This window comes from Paralichthys olivaceus, chromosome 11 (genome assembly GCF_024713975.1).
Source record: "Paralichthys olivaceus isolate ysfri-2021 chromosome 11, ASM2471397v2, whole genome shotgun sequence".
Lineage (NCBI taxonomy): Eukaryota > Metazoa > Chordata > Actinopteri > Pleuronectiformes > Paralichthyidae > Paralichthys > Paralichthys olivaceus.
Window position 1 is genome coordinate 21,577,868 of NC_091103.1, and position 22,655 is coordinate 21,600,522.

Genomic DNA, 22,655 nt, shown 5'->3' on the forward strand with positions numbered 1-22,655 from the left:
ACTGTTGTAAAGCAGGGGACTGCATCTAAATTCTTGTTGTTTTGATTCATGCCCTCCTTTTCTGAGGTGTGGTTTTTTATGAAGTAAGATAAGATAAGATCCTTTATTGGTCCCACAGGCCATCAGGTTCCTAAACCTGCAGTCAACTCATGATTAACAACCCTCCGCACCTCTGTTTGCACTTTATTTGGAAAAATGTGAATCATAACTGTTACACACACGCTGCAATAACTACATATTAGCATGTGCACTAACTATTAACTCACACTCCAGTTAGTCATTACTTGATTTTCAATGAATGTCACACTGCACCTTTAATTTATATGGTTTTAGTTTTGTATTGTATCGTATTTGATTATTTTTATAGTAAGCTCTTTCTACCTCGCTTTTAATTTATCTACTGCTGAGCTGACTGGTTTCTTCTTGTCCAACACATTTCACTGTACTCTTGACCCTGTGCTAACTTGCATATGGAAAATAAAACTTTTTTGCACTTTGCAGTGGGAGAATATGTACACAGAATGGATTGCACAAGGGGGTTTGTACAGGTGGAGAATCAAGTCGATACACACTGAATCTTTTTTTTGCTCATTTCTTGTGTGTCTAGTCACTGACCGACTGCAGAGGGGATTTCATAGTGTGTTTGGCCTCAGTTCCTTTTCAATTTGTAATGTAAATGTAATGTTATCTTTTCTCATTTCCTCATGTTTTGAATGTTATAAGTTTGTTGATACTCTGTCGCACTCAACATTTTTTGTCCTTCTGTCCGCCCTGCGAGAGGAATCCCTCATATGACTCTCCCTAAGGTTTATACTTAGTTTTTCCTCACCCTAGTCAAGGCTTAATGACAGAGGACATGTGTGAATATTTGACTGATTCACAAATATTATTCACAAATCAACAATCTGTACAAGGTGCATTCTCAATATATAAATAATAAATATTCACATATTTGACTGATTGATTGTTATGTGGCACCATCCCCATTAACAGACAGCATATCATTTTATTTTTCACCTTCAATTTACAGGTGTCATCACACCCAGTGTACACAAACCAGCCGAGGGATTCAGAGCAAATACAACATGTTGTGTCCATGAAACTTTGGGGGCAGATACTGTCAAAAATAATCCACTTATGTGACCCAGAGTCTCAATTGAAGCCAATGATGCATAAAGATGTGTTTGCTAAGTGATTCAAGTCCATGACAATTACTGAAATAAAATATTTGTTTTCAAATATATTAGCTTTAGGGTCACTGTTGCTTTACTTTGTTAATCTTTATATACAGTCAAGTCTTCTTATGAACATGCAACATGAACTACAGAAAAACACTATGAATATCATAGCAATCCCCCTTTAAAAACCAGGCTCAAAACTTGAGCTAATGATAGAACCCAAATCCAGCACGCATTGAAATGTTCATGTCCACCTCTTCACCCTACCTTATGGGTTTAGGGGACAGTGTGTGAAGCTGGGTTGTCATCAGGTTGTACATGTGGCTGTACTATGTTGGTGCAATCATTCCTTTAACACACAGATCAACAAATAATGCGGTTATATCTAGCAAACGACTAATTTAATCACTTATTTGGAGTAGGAAAGGACACAAGCTGCCTGTTGACCTCTCTCAGCCGTGCATCTAGAGTCTCTGTGGTCAGTGACAGTTCTGCTAGTTGAGTCTGTAGGCTTGTGATGGTCTCATTCAGCTCCTCCTCTTTGCGGCGAGAATTAGCGGCCTGCCTGCTGTACTCCAGCACCATACATCCACCGCCAATTAGGAAGATGATTGCCTCTCCCAGCAACTCTGCGCCCAGCTCTGCAGCCATTTCCTCATTCAGCGGCTTAATGGTGGAACCCCTAAAGCCCATGATCCGCATCTTTGTTCTCATCTCGACCCAGTGGTAAACTGTGAGGAAAATGAACATATAGTACACAATACACATATAAGTTAAGCTTTCAATAAAAGTCTTGTGTCTTAGTCAAATATGCACAAATGTGGTAAATGACAAACACCTGCAAACACATTTACAATCAGAGATGGTTGAGTTTTGAATGTAAAGTGATTTATCAGTTTATATATTCACAGATATCTCAGTACCAGTGTTTATGTGAGCAGAAATTAAAGTTTGTATTTTACAGAATAAACAATTCAGAGAAATGTGCATTTGTTGATATTGACCATTAGAAAGGTTTTTCTAAGGGAGGAACCTAAAATAGAGGAGTAATAGGTGAAAAAACAATACAATTAAATGTACAAAAAATAAAAGTGTTTCGGTTAAAGAAAATAAAGTATAAATATATTTACATTTATTTATTTATCTATTACATACTATAGATATCTTGGCATCTGCATTGATTAGAAACTTACCTTAAATGTCCATATTGATAAATTGTTGTTAAAGCTGAGAATGACACTGGGATTTATTTTTAGGAACAAATCTTGCTTCCCTTCGTTTACAAGAAAACATATTTAGTGAAGCAGTGTTTCTCTCTATCTTTGGACTTTGGTGACATTATTTATGGAAAGGCAGCAAGCCCCACCCTAAAACCTTTGGATGCAATTCATCTTGCATTCATTCGTGACCAGTCACACATTCTATTCTCTGAATTTGACCGTCACCTTCAGGCAGACGTTACAGAATCTACAAGTGTAATACCAACCGCCTCAAGCTCTCATTCATCCCAACGCCCATCACACCACTCAAGACTCATGTATCTCAATAACCTTTGCGCTTTGTCACATTTTATACTCTGTTTTTTTTGTTTTTTTTATCTTTATGTACAAAGCTGTTTTAAAAAAGCATGAATTGACAAAACTATCGATTGTGACTGTCGTTGCTCATAATTTTATTACTGGTTTTATCATTTTTATTTATTCACTTTTTTTTAACCATTCATACATATTTACTTTTAAACAGTGTTACTTCTAATTAATGTTGTACTTATTTTTGATTGGTATAACCATGTATTATGTTATTGCTGTTTGAATTTAAATGCATCGTATTCCCTGTATTGTTGTATTGCTGCACCACTGCCCCATTGAAAATATGGATTCCACCATTCCAGAGGCTTTAAATAAATGAAATGGTGAAAAATGATGACAGAATGAGTGTAAATAACATTATGGGATAAGCTGCACCTGCCATTTTGTAAGATTTTTTTAAAAATTAACCAAAATATAATCAGATCACAGTGGAAGAACGATAACGATTTCCTCCTGATTGACACTATGAATATGACCTGAGGTAAAAACGCTCTCGATGTCCTGTTAAAACCGCATTTATCTATTATTTTTGTTATTTAATGCACCCTGTTCAATGACAGACAAGACCAGCCCTCTACAAAGCTACCCTGGCTGCTATTGGTCATCTACATAAACCGCTGCACATGATTGGATAAGCGTTCTTAACCAAAGCGATCTCATTGGTTGTTTCAGCCCTGCCCGAGCTGATCTATCTTCCGGGACTCGGACACGGAGCTAGCGGTCATTAGCAGCCGTTAGCTCGGTTACTCACTCTGGGCCGGCGGCAGACAGATGTAGGTTTTGAAGAACTCGCTCCTCCGTGCTCCAGCTTTTATCCGATTCGCCACCGGTTTGCTCATCTGCCTCACTCCCAGGTAGAGGAGCTTGGCGATGGGGAAGGCACCGACAACCATCTTGGCGGAAACGCTTCACCTTCTTCTTCTCTGAGGTTTATCGGAGGCTGGCACAAGCGAATGGACGCGCTAGCGCCATCAAGTGGTTGACACATCTCATTCAATCTATAATATTTAATTGTTCTAGCAAATAAAACTATAACAATAATGATTACAATATGATTTTCTTTGAAAGCAATTTAAAAAAGTGCAAGTTTCTACTTTTTCTTCAGATTATAACCTTGATGACAACTAAACATGCATGTATACAATTAAAGGTTGAGTGTGTAAGGTTTAGGTGAAATAGATTTATTGGCAGAAATTGAATATAAAACGATAGTAGTGGAGTGTTTTATCTAAATTGTATGAATTGTTGGTTTACGTACAATGGGCCTTTTATATTTAAATACTATTTAAATCAGGAGGGGGTCCAGCTTCATCCACTGTGCAATATTACTATCCAACCACAACCACCTCTTTTTGCACTATTTTGTATAGTTTTTAACGTGTTTATGTTTAATGTTGTATTTTATTTCTTTTTGACTAAATGCACCTTTCAGTGGTAGCTGCTGTAATTTCGCCATGCTTCACTGTGTGATGACATTAAAGACATTCTATTCCATGTTATTCCTCTCTAGAGAGGCCGCCATGTTTTTTACAGTAGCCCAGACATGACTAACTTAACACCTTTATGTTTTTATGACAACTGAAGGTGTGGTATTCAGCTGCAACATGCAGCTTCACCTCTAGATGTCACTAAATTCTACACACTGAACCTTTTAAACTTTATTTGTTTATTTGTATTTGAAGGAAGTGGCCACACTCAGGGGCTACACACATTCACTACAGATACACTGTCTTTTAATTTGCCATTTATCAATTGAAGGATAGTTTAAACTTTCAAAGTTCACACAGCAATACATAACTATGGGAGCTGCCAATTAATACAATATGCAACTAGTGCCTATAGAGGCGTACAATCTGCATTGTACCCTGACTCACCAATAGGTGGCGCTGGAACTCTAAATCATTTATATTCCATTATCATTACATTAAATGTCATTTAGCTGACGCATTTATCCAAAGCGATTTATAATGCATTCAACATCTATATTTGTTTGTAAAATATCTTAGATAGAGTAAATAAACATGTACAAATTGTAATCCTGGATCAACACAACTGTTGTGAGACTCTGACAATATTTTCCTACGATTTTGAACTGGAAACATGAGTATAATTTCTATTTGAAATAAGGGAATAAAAATCATCAATAAATATTACTTAAGAAGTACTCAAACACTGAACTTATATAAGTAATACATTAGTGTAAAATACTCAATGACAAGTAAAAGTCATGTATCTGAATCTCATATATTATCAACTGAAAAAATGTACTTACTATTATTATTACTATATTATAATGAATAATAATAATAAGAAGAAGAAATTCAGTGAACCATTCAGACAAACAATTATTTTATTTTCAAATAATATTTTTTAATGTATAGTGTAATTAATGTATTAAAGGTACAGTGTGTAGAATTTTGTGATATCTAGTGTTGAAATGTCATGTCGCAGCTGAACACCCCTCACCTCACCCTCTCCTTCCAAACATGAAAAAGAACCTGTGGTAGCTTCAGTTGTCATAAAAACTCCAAAGGTTTTAGTTTAAACATGGCAGCCTCCGTAGAGAGGACCCCCTCAATGTAAATATAAAGGGCCTTTTCCGGGTAAAGAAAAATACAATTCATACAATTTAGATGAAACGAACTAGTGAAAACATCATGAGGATTATTCTACATTAAATTCCTGCCTATAGTTCCCTTTCACCTAAATCTTACACACTGGACCTTTAAAGAAAACCTACTCACAAATAAAAAGACAAATCACTGGGTCTCTAAAAAGAAAAAAAGGTGGAGTTTCCTGTAGTTCCTGTGCGTCCTGTGTGCATGTTACCTGTGCCAGCTGTGGATCTGTGGCGCTGCAGTGCAGTGACACACCTGGATCGGGTTACAGCTGCGCAGGGAGGCGGAGCAGCTGGAGCCAGAACCTCTGCGCTCGGTCGGTGCGCAGCTATGACTACATGTCTGGAGCTGGAGCCATAAGAGACAAACACTGAGACGAACTCGACTCCGGGAAGAATCGTCTGAGCCCAGGTCCACTTTCACTCGAGTCTGGGACCAAAGACGCGAACAGGACTTTTCTGAAGTAAGAGACTTTCTCATTCGCTCAGTTTGCAGCCTCGGCGTCGGATCACACAGTCTGAGGTGATTATTCATGATGAAATAGATTTTATTTTCTCATGTTTATCACCAGTGCTTCGCTATTTGAGTGAGTTCTCTGCTGTTGATGTTGAGAAAAAACATATTTCTATTCTCCGGATACTTCTTCTTTCCACGAGTTTCTCGGTCATTGTGAGAGGGGAGGAGCTCCGTCTCAAACTAATGAAAATCAGATGTTACCTTCCTCTGCCTGGAGGGTGTCACTGTCTCCTGCCACTGTGCACACTCACAGCAGCTGGACACTGACAGACAGATGTGCAGCACACCTGGAACTCAGCTCATATACATACAGGCATTGACAGCCTATAAGAACCAGGGTTAATGAGAAGTGAATATTCACAAGAACCTGAGGGCTTTTGTGATTTTAATAGTGCTGTTAGCTGAGTTAATTGTGTTCTTATGTTTTTCTAGGTGCCATTATTGTTGAATATTTAAGCCATCCCACATAGCATACAGATGCGGGCCACTTCAGACCATTGTGCAGCACTTCAGGCCATTTGTGGCCCGACAAAATAGACGCCCACATGTAAACTAGCAAATGTGGCCCAAATATTCCCAAACCATTACAGGCCGTTTTTTGGCAAACATAGGTGTAATCTGGATGTGAACCTAATGTGGCCCCAATGTTAAATATGGCTCAAATAGCACAAAATAAATAGCGGCCACCTTTGGTTGATGTGGTGTAGTGCTATGGCTCACTTGTGGCCCAGATCTGGCAAACAGGAGCGGCCCAGTGCCATCACTCCACATGGTATGTGGGCTGGATCTGGGCTAAAACAATTATTTTGAAATGTATTGGTGGTGCTTTTAAGTGTAGCGGTGGTGATTAAAAGAAAAAAAATCCTTCATGACATTTGTAGTTTTGCACCTTTTCTCCCATGGATTCAGTGCAGTGCACTCAGCCTCAGTCTAAACCAGCTAGACTGCATTGTTGTAGATTATATTTGCTGTAACCTATCATTGAATTAAGTGACAACTCTGTCCCTCATAACTCTACTTTCTGCAATGCCTGTATACACATGCACATACCTTTTAAGTATTTGTCATCTCTTGATAATTCTGGCCCTGCCTTCAACTCTTTGCACTTCAGCATGAGTGTGCCCCAATGCTGGCATTAGATGGAGCATGCATCTTGCCAGAAAAGCCTGTTATGTCGTGCAGCACTGAGAGATTCCTGAAGTCGCATGCTGTAAAATAGTAGTACTTAAGAGGATCGTGCTAGAGGCCACCAGCATCGTGAACTAAAAGACAAACGAATGCAGGTTATACTGTAGTTAAGGATTAATTGTTATCGTCTGAGACAAAGTCTGCAGAGACCGACTCCTATTCTCCGCTGCAGGAGATCAATGGAGCTGCATTGCCTGAGGATGTTGTCGTTGGCAGTAAAAGTCGTTTGGAATAGAATGTGCTGTATGTGTTGTCAAAAAGCTCAAGTACCCAAATCCCTAACCAGGTCAGAGGTGTGGCTGTGGGTGGAGATTTTGTGTTTGAGGAGTTTACAGTTCTACTAGAAGCAGAATCCATGACTGATGTGTGAAGTATTTATGGAAGGTCATATGTCAGCGTGGAACTCATCACTCAGCAGGCAAATTCAACTCAGCAGCTCACACAGCTGAGAAAATGTCAGTGCAGCTCAATGCTTCGTGGTCATCATTAAACCTGTGAGACATGATGTGTTGTGCTGTTGATAAACATCTCTCTGTGATGGTGGTGGCAGATGCTGAAGCACCATCTCTCTCCTCCAGCTCTGTAACACGGATTCCTGATGTTTACACAGTATTACCACATAACTCTCATCTGCATTTGCACATTCAACCTTGGCCTTAATCCAGAAAAACTTACATCTTGTTTCGAATTGTTCCCGCACATGAGATAGTGAAGCGCCAATATAAACATTGGACTGCGGCCATGGAAATACATGCCAATGATTTCATACCAGTGATATTCTGGATACTTCAAGTAACAAGCTCATCCCTCGACCAATAGCCCCTCGAATTACATTAAACTGCACCACACTGCACACACTCATGGATATCTGTTCCATAAATATGATTTGTTACATGAAGATCAATACTCCCTGGGAAAGTGGTAAAAGCTTAAAAAATCCCCAATTCCTGGATATGCCCCTTTGTACGGATCCATGTCAAAAGTTAATTTGTTCTCTTTTGGCCAGTGTCTCATTAGTTTCGTGGGAATCTGTTCAGTAGTTTTTCCATAATCCTGCTGATTAAAAAAACAAACAACCAAACCAATACAATGTCACTCAGTGGAGCTAATCCCTCACCAAGGCTCAACAGTCCCTTAAATTCAAACAAGCTGCACCAAGTTCCACACACAAATATGCCAGACCTTTTTCATCTGCACCAAATTCCCTGACCTATTCCTCGTCCTTCCACCAAGTTTTGAGGAAATCTGTCAAGTTGTTCTTGTCTAATATTGAGTAGAAACATACAAACCAACCACCAGGGGGGAAACACAACCTTTGGTGAAGGTAGTGGGTTTAGCCACGTGCAGTAAATATTTTAATTTGTATCGTCTGCATGATGACAAACTGCCAGAGGATTCCATGTCAAAGAAAAATGCAAAGCAAACCATGTTATTTTTAATCATTCAGTCTCGGCCAAGTTTCTTTGCCAAGAGTGAGCCAATACAAAGAGCTGAAGGAAGGATATGGAAGACGGAGCCTCGATTGTGAAACAGAAGAGGGAGGAAATGAGTGGATGCCTGGATGGAAATACAGAGTTCAACAGAAGAGAATTAATCTGATGTGTAATCATGAATTGTTGCTTCAGGATATAAAAGGAGTGGGAGTGAAGGAGGGACGATTTGTTTGGAAACAGAAACACCCTGAAATTCTGGAAGGGAGCTAATTGCAGCATGTTAAAACGGTAGAAGCAGCTGACGCTGTGATCTAAGCTCCAGAGAGGAACTGGAAAGAAATGAATATGTGGTTTTCCTCGAAACCTTTCATGAGAAAGTGACCTCAGTGCAGCCGCAGGTCAGCGAGCCCCGGAACAGAGGGCTGAACCACTGCAGCGACCACAAGCCGTCAGTCCACCTTCAATTTTCGGATGATTAATGTTTCTGTTTAAAGACGAAAGCCCAGAATAAAAACACACAAGAGGGGCTTTTAACTTTATAGTCTCTACTGTGAGTACACTTTGATGGGCAACATATCTGTGATAACAGTGTGGTGGCTCTTCCAAAAAAGTATAAACACGCTTCTTCTTCCTGAAACATTCATTTAACCAAGTCTAGTCTGGTGTAGAAAACTAGTTTCCCCCAGTTTATTTGCACAGTAGCAAAATATGCTGATAAGAAAAGCTAATACAGACTTTTACCTCTATGCTGTGTATCGAGGTGTAATATTGGCCTCATTTGAAAACTATTTGATATCTGCATGGAGTTTGTGTTATTCAAAAACTAAGATTCATAATATGTATCTTGTCTAGAAAACTACTTGACATAAGTTTATTTGCACAGTGGTAAAATATCCAAATAAAGACAACCTGCAAATCACAGACACAAACAATCACAGCTAAACTATTGTAAGTATTTAAAAAGTGTATCACCAAATAACATGAAAAAATGTGAAGACACAATCCAGAATAAAGTCATAATGATAAAATCATTTAGGAAATGAGGTAACACCATTGGTCCATGTATAAACTTGTGAATCTTTTAAACACTAAAACAGTTTTTCTTTTATTAATCTTGCCCCACAGTGTTAACGCTGGAGTAAAGAGAAAGATAACCTCAAAAACAAATTAAGTAAATCTAAAAACTAGAATGTCACTCACTAGAGCTCATTCCTACACCAAGGCTCAACAGTCACGTTTAAATTAAATAAGTTGGCAACAAATTTCACACAGATTTCATAGATATCTAAATATATCCATGGATGATAACCGCTGGGAAATCTCAGTGAAAATGTCAAGAAACGTCCCATCTTGCCATGTTATTTAATGGACTTTAACACATACAGCCTCATTTCAAGATTTGTGGAAATCCGTTGAGTTGTTCAAACAGACAGAAGTGAAAAGATAATCCCCTTATAATAGCTAATATACTCTAATTGTTTTAATGGCCACTAATTGCTCAGTAACAAACACAGTAAAAGTCATTACAGAAAAAACGATGTGGAATGTTATAAGAGAAGGGATGCGGGGAGTTGTTGTGCAGGAAGGGGGAGTGATCAACGTGACCTTTGTGAGTCAGTGAGAGTGAAATGTATTGTGTGTGTGTGAGCTGCTCTTGACGGAGATAAGCTTCCCAGACTGTGTGAGAGTTGAACGCCTCTCAGGGAGGAGCGGCGAGGAATGTGAGCCTGTCACCAGCCACGACTGAGACATGACGAGTCCCCGGGACAACTCAGCAGCAGCGGACACACTGCGTGAGGAAGAGCTATTGTCTGACTCTGTGGTGCACTGCAGTCTGATGACCTTACATAACACATGTTTCCTTTGGCCTAACTAATGTTCAACTGGTGTTGACTTACCCGGTGAATGAGCAGGATGTTTTGGATGTCGGTTGAGGTTTAAGTAGAAACACACCCACCGGATTAATGACAAACTGGGGTTGATGAAGCTTCTCCTTGTTGTCTGTGTCCAAGTTTACTAGAAAGAATTAAATAACTGTCCAGCGTTTTATTCTGAAATGTTTCACATTGTCAGTGTTCATCATGTAAAGATATATCAAAAAAATGATTCACAAAAAAAGTTAAATAATCATAATCTTTATAATACAAACATAAACTTATATAGCACTTGGCACTTGGCTTAACAATGTTGGAAGTGTACTAGAAGTAAAACCAAAAATCTAAAATTCTGACAAGGCAGTTGACTAAAAGGATATTTGCCACATAAGCAGTAAAAATTACTTAAACCGAATCACACAAATAAAAACATTATAAATAAATGTTATTAATGCAAACTCTCCTATATTTACCATTAATATTAGTTTTAAGCCAAATTCTCACTTTTTAGATTCTGAATTTTTTTAAGAGTCTCTTTTAACTGGGTGAAGTATTTTGATCATCTGACACTTTTTCTTGTATATCACTATTTTAAATTTCACAAGGACCTCACATGCTGGGGCTCCAAGATTATAAAGAAGACAGCTTTGTAGAAGTTGTGAGGAATATTTTTTCCTTGTTGGATAGCTTAAGGTGAATGTGGGAAAAGTTGGATATATCCTGATTTGAAAGCCACGTTGACAGGGCATGTTCGGGGCAATAGGTATATGGTATATGGTATATGTCCGTCTGTGTAACTCCATGTGCAGGACATGAGTAGACAAACATGGTAGGTAGAAGGAAGGTAAATGGAGACAGGCGTGTGATGCTTTTAAAAAACATTACACTATTAAATGTCAATAACATGTTTACAATAACATGTTATTTACTTTGAGTAGAAAAAGAATATCATGAAGTAAAGGTTCTCTGCAGTACAATCCCTTTACAGTACTACAAAGACAAAACAATTTTATGACAATTATTTAAAATTTTAAAAAGATGCTAGAGAATAATTTCTTTTTATCATTTCCCCCTTTATTAATAATGAAACTGGAAATGTGATGACAATATTGATGTTTTTTTTAATTCACAACATTTTGTTACAAAGCTTTTATTTTCTCAATATTTGACATATTTAAGTTCTGTTTCTACTCTATAGATGTAGATCGCAGATTCCATTTTTCGGTTCTCCTTTATTTATTTAGCATATACACATTTATCTATTTTTTTCAAATATTCTAAGAGGCCTTTTAGCATTAAGAGGACAGTGCATGGTGGAAATGGGGAGAGAGAAAGGACGGGGTAGGAACAGAACCTGCGGCTGCTCTAGCAGCAACAACTCAATACTCTGTATTTCTCCTTTTTATCTTTGTGTTTTTTTGTCATTGTTTCTGCTTATTTGAAAATGTATCATTTCCTTTTTAACGGGTTTATTGTTGATGTTGTCCACACTATTACATTTATGAAGTATATCACCTGCTTTAGATCTGTGATTCTACAGCATTGTAATTTTGGGATTCTTTTGAGGGCAGCACAGTGGTTTGCTCTGTTGCCTCACAGCAAGACGGTTCCCGGATCAAATCCCAGGGCCTTTATGTTCTCTCTGTGTTTGCTTGGGTTTTCTTCCTCCCACAGATTTGGGTTTCTTCTAAATAGAGAATCTAAATAGTGTGTGTGTGAGTGGTTGTTGGTCTCTGTGTGTCGGCCCTGTGAGACTCCAGCTCAATGGAGAAGCAGTGTAGGTGATGGATGATTCTTTTGTGTAATGAGAAATTCGACTGACTCCACAGTTGCTGTATATTTAACTTTCTGAGGCTTAATGAAACACATTTGAAACACACAATATTTGGCTTGTCACAAAAGAGAGTGAGAGTGCAGATGAGCAGAAATTGTAAATTATAACTTGTTATTGTCCAGATATTTTACAATAAGTGATTAGGCGTTGAATTGCAGCTCTTTGCACCCAGTTGGGATTAACTGCCATGTTGTCTGGAGTGTAATACTTGAGAATCTGCATATCTCACCTGGCTGTCTGGAACTGGCTTTGAACAAGACCAGTCATATATGATGTTAACTGGAACACCTGGTTTCACAGATTATATGAGATTGAGTCAGCAAGTTGAACAGTCGTTGTCTGCGGACCCAAAGGATTGGGTTTGTTTGAGTGATGCCAAAGTTAAGTATGAAGAAACCGAGGCTTGTTTAAACATGAAGGGCGTTCAGGTTGTGCGTTCAGATGCTGCTGGCTCTGTGTCAGAGTGCATGGGAGAAAACAAGAGAGCAGAGCTTGCTCAATCACATCTTTGTGCTGCAGTGGAATCAGAGCCAAGTGGTTCGACGTGTCTGTGCCAGGTGCCCATACATCTCACAGACCCGAAAAACATTGCGAGTTGAAGGTGGCGCAAGTCTTTTCTCCCTAAAAGCTGTGGTGGTTTTTCTTTTTCAGGAGCAGCGCAGTGCCAACTCGCAGCCATGAGTTCCCAGGCAGGCTTTGGAAGCAGTATGCTGTGTGAGTTTCCCTTTGATTTTTTTGGCTCATCTGTTTGCTCACACCGGAGAGATATCCTGCGCTAATTGTCTGGGCTACTCCTGTGATTTGAATCCAGTCCAGACCATAAACGATGACCTGAATGCATCGCTGGCCACGGCCGACGAGTTGTCACAAGAGTTTAACTCCCTGATGAAGGAGGCCTCCTCCAGCAACGACAACAGAACGTCTGGCCCTCAGGTACACACACACACACACACACACACACACACACACACACACACACACACACACACACACACACACTTTTCTCTGTACTCTGTACTTTGTATTCACCCTCCAGCCTCCCCTGCATCTGGGTTTTACTTTTGAGGGTTTCTTTCATCATTCCCTCTTGAAAGCTATAATATGTTCCTGAGGTTTACCTCTAGTCAAATATAAACACCTCATTACATCAATCAAAATAAAACCAACATTATTCTGTAAGCATTCACCAAAAACTTGCCTGTGAGTTTTAAGGCCTTTGCACAATAGACATGTGCTTTTTTGAATGAAATGAATGTGCATGTTTTTCTTTTTTTTTATCATTTTCAAACCTGTATTCAGTCAATTCAAGCTTTCACATCAGTGACAGCTTTTATGTTTTTTCAGACCAAGGCCAGTTTTTCACATCTGACCACAGTGTGTGTTGTTGACAAGCTGTCATCTTGAAGCATTGATAGCAGTAGAAGAAGAACAAGTTCCTCCTCTATCCAGCCTGATATAAAGTTTATTTGTCCATTTATTTAATATATTTGACTTAAGTTATTTTTGTCTTTATAAGGATGTAAATTTTGAAGCATGGATCAAGCAACATTTGATTCGCTGAATATGAATTAGATGTGTTCAGCTTAGACTGTTTACAAACAAACAAGAACTTCCTCATGATCTTGGTGCGAGCTGCTGCAACAGTTCGTCAAACTGTCTGACGCTCATCCTGAAATATGTCCTGAAGTTTCTCTCCTCTTTTTGTCAATAAGGTACCCAGGTATTCCATCTTTGTTTTCTTTTTCTTCAGTAAAATTTATACTGACGAGTCAGGGGTTTTGAAATTCAAATCTGAATCATTTGATATTTTGTGCCTTTTATTCGCATTGCCATAGTGCAAAGGCTTTTAATTTATAGATTTTAAATAAACATGGACGACACGGATCCAATTCCTCCCACTATCCAGAAATTAAGTCAAAACAGCCGGCACACAATTGCCCCCAGAGTCTGTGCAGCAGCAATTTGCGAATGGAGCCACCTGAACAAAAATCAGTGTGATTAGAACTACCTTGAATTACAGAATCCTTTGGAAAAATGAATTGAACATATACTTTGATTTTTTAGTTTGGTCCATGTCACTTCTGCTAACATAAAGGTTTCGGACCAGTAGTGCAGCCAGCCACCTGGAGGCAATCGAGATGGTTTGGCAAAGACCAATATATGGAGCTGTTATGGTTGAATACTGACAAAATAAGGTGTTAATGTTAAATTTTTGTTAAAATATAAGTGCTCAGTTTTTTTATCCAATAGAACAATGTGTCCATTCCTGATCAGATTTATAACATTTTCCCCGCAGGCCACCATCACAGTCACCAGAGAGAGGCCTCAGTCCAACAGCTCCATCACCAGCAGTAATGGCAGATCCAGCTCTCCACAATATTCCCAGAGCTCAACATCTTTCCATCCTGTCATCTCCAGCAATAATAACATACCATCCTCCCCCGTCTTCTCCAACAGTTCAGTCTCATCCAACAGGCAGGCCCGCTCGTCAGTCCCTCGTTCTGACAGCTACTCGTACAGCCCACAGAGCCCCAAACATTCCCCTCACAGCCCGAGGCGTGACTCCCCCAATCGTTACGACAGGAGTCCGCGAGGGTCGATCAGTTACGAAAGGAGCCCCTCGCCGAGCCACGCAGCCTCTCCTGTAGACCAGTCATCACTCTCCAGCTCACTCCACTCCTCCTCCAAGCTGTTGAGCCCTTACGACAGCAGCTCGATGGGCCGCAGGTCACCTCGGCTGGACAGAAGCCCCTCTCCTCTGTCCTTCAGTCCAGCGTCCAGCACAATGCCGCGAAATTTTGGCTATAGGCAACCTGGTAAGTAGCTGCAGTATACAGTAAACACAGCAAGCTAATGGTTGGCTACAGAATTCACCAGCGTGGCTCCATCACATCACATCTGTTTTCTCGTTTTTACGTTGGCTCCCTGTTTGTTTTAGAATTGATTTTAAAATTGTATTGATTTATTTGAAGGCATTAAATAAAGAACTAAATCCTACAACAATATTTAATCAAGTCATTATATTCAGAGTTCATTGTTATGTCAAGGTAACGACTGAGGTCTGGGATCATAAATGATCCTCCTGTTATATAATGTAAATAAATCACAGCTCTTTATGCAGACTTTTGATGTAACTTGACTTTGGCAAAAACAAAAATTAAAGTTCTCGGTAACGGTGTAGTTCTCAGTAACAGTGTAGTTATTCAGCTAGTTTGTTTTACACGTAGAAAAACATTCTGCTCTTTAAACAGTTGAGCCACAACCTGGCACTGAAAAGTGTTTGTGTCACCCGGCCAACGTGACTGGAAGAATTTAATCACTCTTTGAGTTTAAGGTCGCTGTGCTCTTTCAGAGATTCTTCAGCTCTACAAACAAAATGTCTAATAAAACAACGCTGACCTTGCTCTAACTCTGCTCTTATGTTTATTTTGTATTTATTTTCTTTCTATGTCTCTCTCTCTCTCTCTCTCTCACTCTCTCGCTCTCTCTCTCTATCTCTCGCTCTCTCTCTCTCTCTCTCTCTCTCTCTCTCTCTCTCTCTCGATCTCTCAGAGGAGGGAGTGCAGCGACAGAAGAGTCCCAGCAAGTGGAACGAGACAGATCTGGACAAGTCCTATGAGAGAAAACCCCACCACACCTATGACAGTTGGTTGATTTTCTACTTTTCTACTTTTCTGCTTTTATTTTGCATGTGAGGTCGTGAAATTAGTTCTGGGCAACATTTGAACTGTACCTCTATGTGTGGTCTCTGTTTTATAAGTCAACACTTTCCTGTTTTACACTTTCCTGTTGCAGAGACAGAGTGGCTGCGGCCGTCTGTGCCAAACAGCAGCTGGAGAGAGTCCAACCTCGATGGCCCTCCTCCAGCTCCAAGCCTCAAAAAGGTGGGTGGTGTTACCAGAGAAAGAGACATGTCAACTTTCACATCCAGCCAGACCACATCATTATCCCTTTGGAACGCTGTTTCTTTCCACCTGATTAAAGTCAGGTGCCTAAGTATTTGCCTGCTAGAAACGGACAAATAGTTGCCTAATTGTTAATAAAAAGGGCTGACAATAAATCTGTCAGCTCTAACATAAACATGTACCAATAGAGTACGAACTACACTAACTATAACAGACCCCTTTACAATACATCTAATTCAGTGAAATGAGAAAAAGCAAGAATTAATCCCTCTTTATTTTTCTCTTCCAGGATCCACGTTCTCAATCACACCAGTTTTCCCAGAATTCTCTTCCCCGTAACACCCGTATATCAGTACCTCCAGATGTGTTGTCCCCTGTCCACTCCCCTTACTTCTCTCAGCCCATCATCTCCCGTATCTCTATACCCCCGACAAACACAGAGACCCGAGAGCGCAAACCCATCCCTCTCTCCGTCATCATGCGTCTCCAGAACCCCCACTGGGGAGGGATGTCATCCCCACCCCCCAGGGTTGTCGGAGGAGAAGTGGACATGACACCTTACCAACCAGCTCCACCCTTCCCGAGGGAGTTCTTCCGACAACCTGTGCCTCAACCACCAGCTCAGCTTAGACAACCGGCCATATACAGCGATGGTAAAACACACCTGGACACACACAGCTCACAGGATCTTTGTTCAGATAACTTTGCGATACAAATGTTGTGTGTTGTTCGTGTGTGCAGTGCTGAACCCTGGTGATATAGACGCAGAGTTAGAGAAGCTGGAGTACATTCATCACATGCCTGCGATCCAGGAGAATGCCAGCATGCCAGGGGTTGAGCAGGGCGTGGTGCCGGCCCCGCGGCCCCTGAGCCCCACCAGGCTGCAGCCAGTGGTGGCCCATGAGGCCCAAATCCAGGTGATGCCTGACCTGGAGATGGTTCTCCGTATTCGGGCAGAAATCCCCCGCGCGCTGAAGAGACGGGGCTCCGTGGACCAGTCGCAGCCCCAGATGAGGGCTTCGCATTACCAGCCGAACCAATACAAAAACCTCATCGACAAACTGTTTCGCAAGAAGAAACAGCGCCAGAGGGGGGAGCAGGGCAGCGGGACCAGCAGCTCCTCAGAAGAAGAGGAAGGCGCTACACCTCCTGCACATTTTCCTCAGGCATCCACTGTGATTCCTCATGACTTCAGAGTAAGAAATGTGTTCACAGGCACTGATGAACAATAACACCATGCAGAAAATGTAAAGAAGGAAAAGATTAAATAATGGGACTTATATATAACACTTGATTTTTTTGTCAGTACTGTTATTACTTACCCTATCATTATTAAAATGTGCATGGTTGTTAATTAATGGTTAAATGTTAGTTAAGCTTCCTTTTTTGTCCCTTCAGAGCTACCATTCCATTTTGCGACGTTCCAGTCGGGAGCGTAAAAAGATTGGCCATCGAGCTCGGCTCAGTCCGCTGGTCCTGCTGCTGGATGGAGCTCTGGTCGGAGAACTGGAAACGGTGCAGAGAGCAGTGCAGGAGGTGTGTGTATGTGTGTGTGTGTGTTTGTGTGTGTGTGTGTGTGTGTACTGTTACTTTCCCAACTACTATTACTACTACTACTTCACTGTAGTTACTACCACTAATACACTACGACTACTAATCACAGTGATAGTACACCTAAAAAAGTTAAACAAAAAAGTATTTTACAATAGTATCACTTGCAGTAGTAGTAAATAAGTATATACAAAAAAATTTCTAATAAAATTGAGACCGCTGACAACAAGGGTAAAAATTATTCAAATAATTTTGTAATATAAAGACAATGATGCATTTTATTACATTGTTTGTTATATTCATCTTCATCACTTACTTAACATCTTCCAAACACATTAAATGTTCAGCCGCTTCCATAAAAACATTTTAAACTGCTCACATTTGATCCTGGGTCAAGGAGCACCAGTTGTCAATTTGCATGTTACGAGGCGTTTAATATATTTATATTTAACTTAGATTTTTTCAGGGAATGAATACGGAGCATGAAATCCTTTGTTCACCACAACTCTTACTCATCTTTGTTTGGTGAAACAGCTTTTATCACCATTTTAGGAGAAAACACAGTCACCTGATATGGAAGAAGATGTGTCATAATATCTGAGGGTGTACCGTCATTCATTTTACTTTCACTGATGATTCTACTCTGCATGATGTGTTCTCCGTAGATGAATGACCCCAGCCAGCCAAATGATGAAGGCATCACTGCCCTGCACAATGCAATCTGTGGAGGTCACTATAATGTGGTGGACTTCCTGGTTCGCTTCGGAGCCAATGTGAGTGCACCGGACAGCCATGGATGGTAAATATCTTCTCATTGTTTCACACATTCATGCTCTCATCTGCCCTGGTCTCCAGAAGGTTTTGTACAAAAGAAACTCTGATTAAAACTCTAATTTCTTTCTGCTGCTGTTCATTAATTCATTAAAAGTGTTAAATACTTATCTGCGAGTGCTGGAGACTTTATTTCTCTGTGCCTTTGTGGATCTTGACCACACCAGTTCTTTTGTTTAGGGTTTGTTAAGATGAAGGTTTTAGAACCTTACTTTTGACCCTGGACGTTTGTACCCACAGGACTCCACTGCACTGTGCAGCTTCTTGTAACGATCGTCCTCTGTGTGAGTTTTTGGTGAGGAACGGAGCGGCGGTCATGGCCATGACGGAGAGCGACGGTGCTATCGCCTCCCAGAAGTGTGATCCTTATGCTGTTGGGTTTGACGAGTGTGAAAGCTTCCTGAAAGGTGAGGCTAATACACTCATACGTGCACCATCACACAGATACACACGCAGAAAACACCCTATGACATCATGGATAGTAGAATGAATCATAATTTGAATGTTGCTGCATCCTCTACACTTTTTTAAGATGAGTTTCTCATTCACATAATGCAGATGATGCTAAAAAAATATTTATTGTTAAAATTACTAATCCCTAATAGTCTCTTAAAGAAACTGTAGAACATATGAGACTTTGGTGCTTACTTACTTAAGGACCAGGAGTGAAGTGACCCCTAACAAGACCAGATGTGGGTTTCAAAATAAAACAGGAAACAAGACAACAATCATAATGAATGACAAAAATGTAAGTAAACTAAATGTAGCGATTTCTAAAATACATAAAAAGATGTATTAATTTAAATCACACGGCATAATCAATGCACTTTTTATACATGTTAGCCTTCGAATTATGCAGAAGAGAGCAAACGTCTACACAGCGACTGAGTAGATATGGGAATTTGGAGGAGGGGGCAGACCTCTACATACTACATACATTGCTATGACTAACCAAACCGCTAATCCAAGCAGCTGGGTTAACCAAAAATTACCCACCTCCAAACACACAACCCAGAATACTGACCCAACAGGCGCAGCCCCACATTGTTCTGCAGTTTTACACATATAAATACATGTGTTTGTAATCTCAGGTGTGGAGGAGGCCATGGGGGTGGAGAACAGCGGGGTGCTGTACGCTCTGTGGAGCTACCCGGCTCAGGCAGCTGATGAGCTGAGCTTCAGAGACGGAGACATGGTTACGATCCTGCAGAAACCTGAGGGGCCGGGCTGGTGGTGGGCATCGCTGTGTGGCCGGGAGGGATTTGTTCCATACAACTACTTTGGGGTGAGACATAAATCACTAATAAACAACAGCAACTTCAAATCCTGATTTCCTTACAATGCATTTCATAATTTCAATAACACGATTGTAATGTTTTTGGTTTGGTTCCTCTTATTTTGCAGCTTTTTCCAAAGGTGCGGCCAAAGTCTCTGTGCTGAGCGACGTCCTGATGGTCCACCCTCATCACGTTATAGTGCAGGGGACTCTGTGTTACAGCTTCACACTGTTGTCTGAAAGGATTGTGTGTGTGTGTGTGTGTGTGATTAAGAGAAGGCTCCGTCCTGCTGTTGGGAATAAGAAATGTTTTCAATCTGTCACTCAAGGGGAGTTGAAGGAGAAGCGTCAGTATTAACGTTGACCTTCCTGACGAGGATACGTCTTTATAGCTGATGTCACTTGTGCTGGTTCTGCTGTTTCTTGCTGTCGTGCTGTTCCGTCTGTCACTAAAGGGACAGATTTCCTGCTGTTCCAGTCAGAAGTCAACATGTTGTGATTCGTCGGCTTGTTACTAATCAGAATGCAAACAATGACTGTGAGGCAGCATCAAACATGACCCGTGAAGGAGTGGCTTCAGTCGGAACAAAATCAACCTACTGGCAGCTGGAGCAGTTTTTCAGCTGCTACATCAAATAAGGGTGAATGGACTGGATTGATTTAGATCACAGCGTATTGTCTCTGTCACTCACACACCATTCTCATACTTCGTCATGCAGACTGAAAGAGCTGGGAGTCAAACCACCGAGCTTCCAATAATTGGCCGTCCCTCTCTTCCTCCTGAGCCACAGCTGTGTTGTACGCTCTAGTAGTCTTTCCGTGTTGCGTGTGCATGTTCTCCCCGTGTCTGTGCGGGCACATGCATCTTAGGTTAGTGAATGTGTGCTGACATGTCACGGGTCAGCTGGGATTGGCTCCACCCCCGTGCGACCCTCAATGGTTAATGGTAAATGGACTGTATTCATATTGTATTCATTCACACACACATACATACAGTGAATCAGAATGCAGTTTTTTTGGTGTGTAATTCATACACGGTCAACAAAGACGTCAGAGGAAATGTTGGGGTTCAGTATCTTGCCCTAGGACACTTCAGAATGTAGACTGGAGATGCAGACAGTGCAGTTAGTGGACGACCCTCTCTACCTCCAGAATGGATGAAAAGCCTCTCTGCACATGTCTCTGTTCTTGCTGGTAGATTCATAAATATTAGTGTTCAGCTCCACGGCCTCTGGAAGTATTGTGTGACGCAGCTTTTTCCAACCACAGCATCTAGTCTGTTTCTTCTTTGCTTCAGTTCTCACACTACACTGTTTTATTTTTATGCTGCCTATAATATAAATGGATTTAGTTTGAAAGAGACTGTGTTTTCTAATGATGATGAATGAGACTGACCCTTTCAGTGGATGTTTTGTATTCACTGCGGGAGGACGAGTATTAGATGAGGCAGTTTTTCTCTGATCAGTGTTCAGTGAAACACTGACGTGCACTTGACCTTTAACCCCTCACACGAGGCTTGCATCAACTAAATCTACAAATAAACACAATAAATACATGAGTTTCATGCATTTTGGTTTCCGTGTTTGCATGTTTTTGTTAGTCAGCAGAATTATGCAAAACCTACTCAACCGATTTCCATGAAATTTTGTGGAGACACCTAATTTTTTTTCGCTTTCTTTTTTTTCTACATTTATGCTGATTCAGTGAATAATCATGGATATTGATGAAAAACAAATCAGACACGTTTAGGGGACTAAAATCTCTGAGTGCGGGCAATTTAGTGCACATCCAAGTAATATTCCAGATGTAAAGAATTTAAATGTGGTTAAAAAGGCAACTGTTGGGCCTTGGCAGAGTTTTGTGCTACTGAGTGACAGTTTATATGTTATCAGTGATCAGTGTTACACTTATCACGTGGACTTGACCTTTAACCCCTCACCAGAGGCATGCAGTGACCAAATCTAATTCAATACTGAAATGGGTTTCATGCATTGTGCTCCCATTGAAAATGTTTGTAAGTTTTTGTTTCCGCAGCAGAATTATGTACAAACTACTCATTAGATTTTCATTCGATTTTATGAAAGCACAGGGCATCACCTAAGGAAGAAGCTGTTGTCGCTGATTTAGATTTATGGGTATATGCAGGATCTTTTCTTTACTCACTTTCTGTAATGTTGTGAGATGGGGTGTTTTTCAACATATCCTCTGGGAGTAAATCAGATATGTTTAGGGAACTGATATTTATAATTGTGAGATTCAAATAAAAATCTAGTGAATTTAAATGTGGTTTCATAAGAGGACTGTTGGGCCTTGTATGAGCTTTACTTACTGAGTGACAATATGATTGTGTGTTTGAGATTAAACTGCGAAATGTCCTTGACTGACCAGCAGATGACACTGTACAATCAAATATAAATCCAGCACCAACATAGAATTTACATTTTACAACACAACCAGCGATTGTAAACTAATACCCAGTAAAACATTTATCAGAAGCTGTTTTGTATCTTTCCTCTGTGTTACGTCAAGTCTTTTTTAATTATTTCTTGAAGGTATTTTTATTCTCCCTTTGCTCTTCTATTCCACTGAGCTGCCTGCTGTGATTCTTAATGAATCAATTAGCTTCACTATTATGCATAAGCTTAATTAATAAAATATAACATACACACACACGTTTAATATTTTTTTAAATTACGATCTGCTGTCTATTTTTAACCCCCTGATATTAAGAAAACACTTGTGTTCTTCAACAAAGTCCCAGAGGAAGATAAGCGTTGACGCAGTTTGAAACTGTTTGATACTCTTTGATGTTTTTTTATTATAATTTTTGGGATTTTATGTGGAGTGAAATAACAAATGATG

At 40.2% G+C, this 22,655-nt stretch overlaps 2 protein-coding genes across 4 annotated transcripts; one reads left to right on the forward strand and one right to left on the reverse strand.

Annotated features, from left to right (window-relative positions):
• Positions 1-986: 986 nt before the first annotated feature.
• On the reverse strand, positions 987-5,692 carry opa3 (outer mitochondrial membrane lipid metabolism regulator OPA3). Its single transcript, XM_020088115.2, has 3 exons — positions 5,597-5,692; positions 3,519-3,707; positions 987-1,909 (listed from the first exon to the last, which is right to left on the reverse strand). Exons 2-3 carry the CDS (start codon positions 3,658-3,660, stop codon positions 1,584-1,586), a joined length of 468 nt encoding a protein of 155 aa, XP_019943674.1. The 5' UTR covers positions 3,661-3,707; positions 5,597-5,692; the 3' UTR covers positions 987-1,583.
• Positions 5,693-5,710: 18 nt separating this feature from the next.
• Positions 5,711-21,361, forward strand: ppp1r13l (protein phosphatase 1, regulatory subunit 13 like). Of its 3 annotated transcripts, none has more exons than XM_020088514.2 (13): positions 5,711-5,848; positions 12,882-12,944; positions 13,042-13,163; positions 14,527-15,046; positions 15,783-15,875; positions 16,026-16,114; positions 16,425-16,788; positions 16,877-17,331; positions 17,534-17,671; positions 18,352-18,485; positions 18,758-18,924; positions 19,609-19,802; positions 19,922-21,361. In XM_020088514.2, the coding sequence occupies exons 2-13, from the start codon at positions 12,908-12,910 to the stop codon at positions 19,955-19,957; spliced, it is 2,349 nt and encodes a 782-aa protein (XP_019944073.2). In that variant the 5' UTR covers positions 5,711-5,848; positions 12,882-12,907; the 3' UTR covers positions 19,958-21,361. The 3 variants fall into 3 exon arrangements, with proteins under 3 accessions (XP_019944073.2, XP_019944075.2, XP_019944074.2); XM_020088516.2 differs by having other exon boundaries at positions 5,722-5,907; XM_020088515.2 differs by lacking the exon at positions 5,711-5,848 and adding an exon at positions 12,675-12,787.
• Positions 21,362-22,655: the final 1,294 nt, after the last annotated feature.

Bases quoted from the DNA above. Each gene is read 5' to 3' on its own strand.
- opa3 (XM_020088115.2), bottom strand. From the start codon at position 3,660: ATGGTTGTCGGTGCCTTCCCCATCGCCAAGCTCCTCTACCTGGGAGTG. The intron at 1,910-3,518 runs GTGAGTAACCGA...TTTTCCTCACAG, and splicing joins CTGTCTGCCGCCGGCCCAGA to TTTACCACTGGGTCGAGATG.
- ppp1r13l (XM_020088514.2), top strand. From the start codon at position 12,908: ATGAGTTCCCAGGCAGGCTTTGGAAGCAGTATGCTGT. The intron at 12,945-13,041 runs GTGAGTTTCCCT...ATTTGAATCCAG, and splicing joins CTTTGGAAGCAGTATGCTGT to TCCAGACCATAAACGATGAC. The intron at 17,672-18,351 runs GTGTGTGTATGT...TGTTCTCCGTAG, and splicing joins TGCAGAGAGCAGTGCAGGAG to ATGAATGACCCCAGCCAGCC.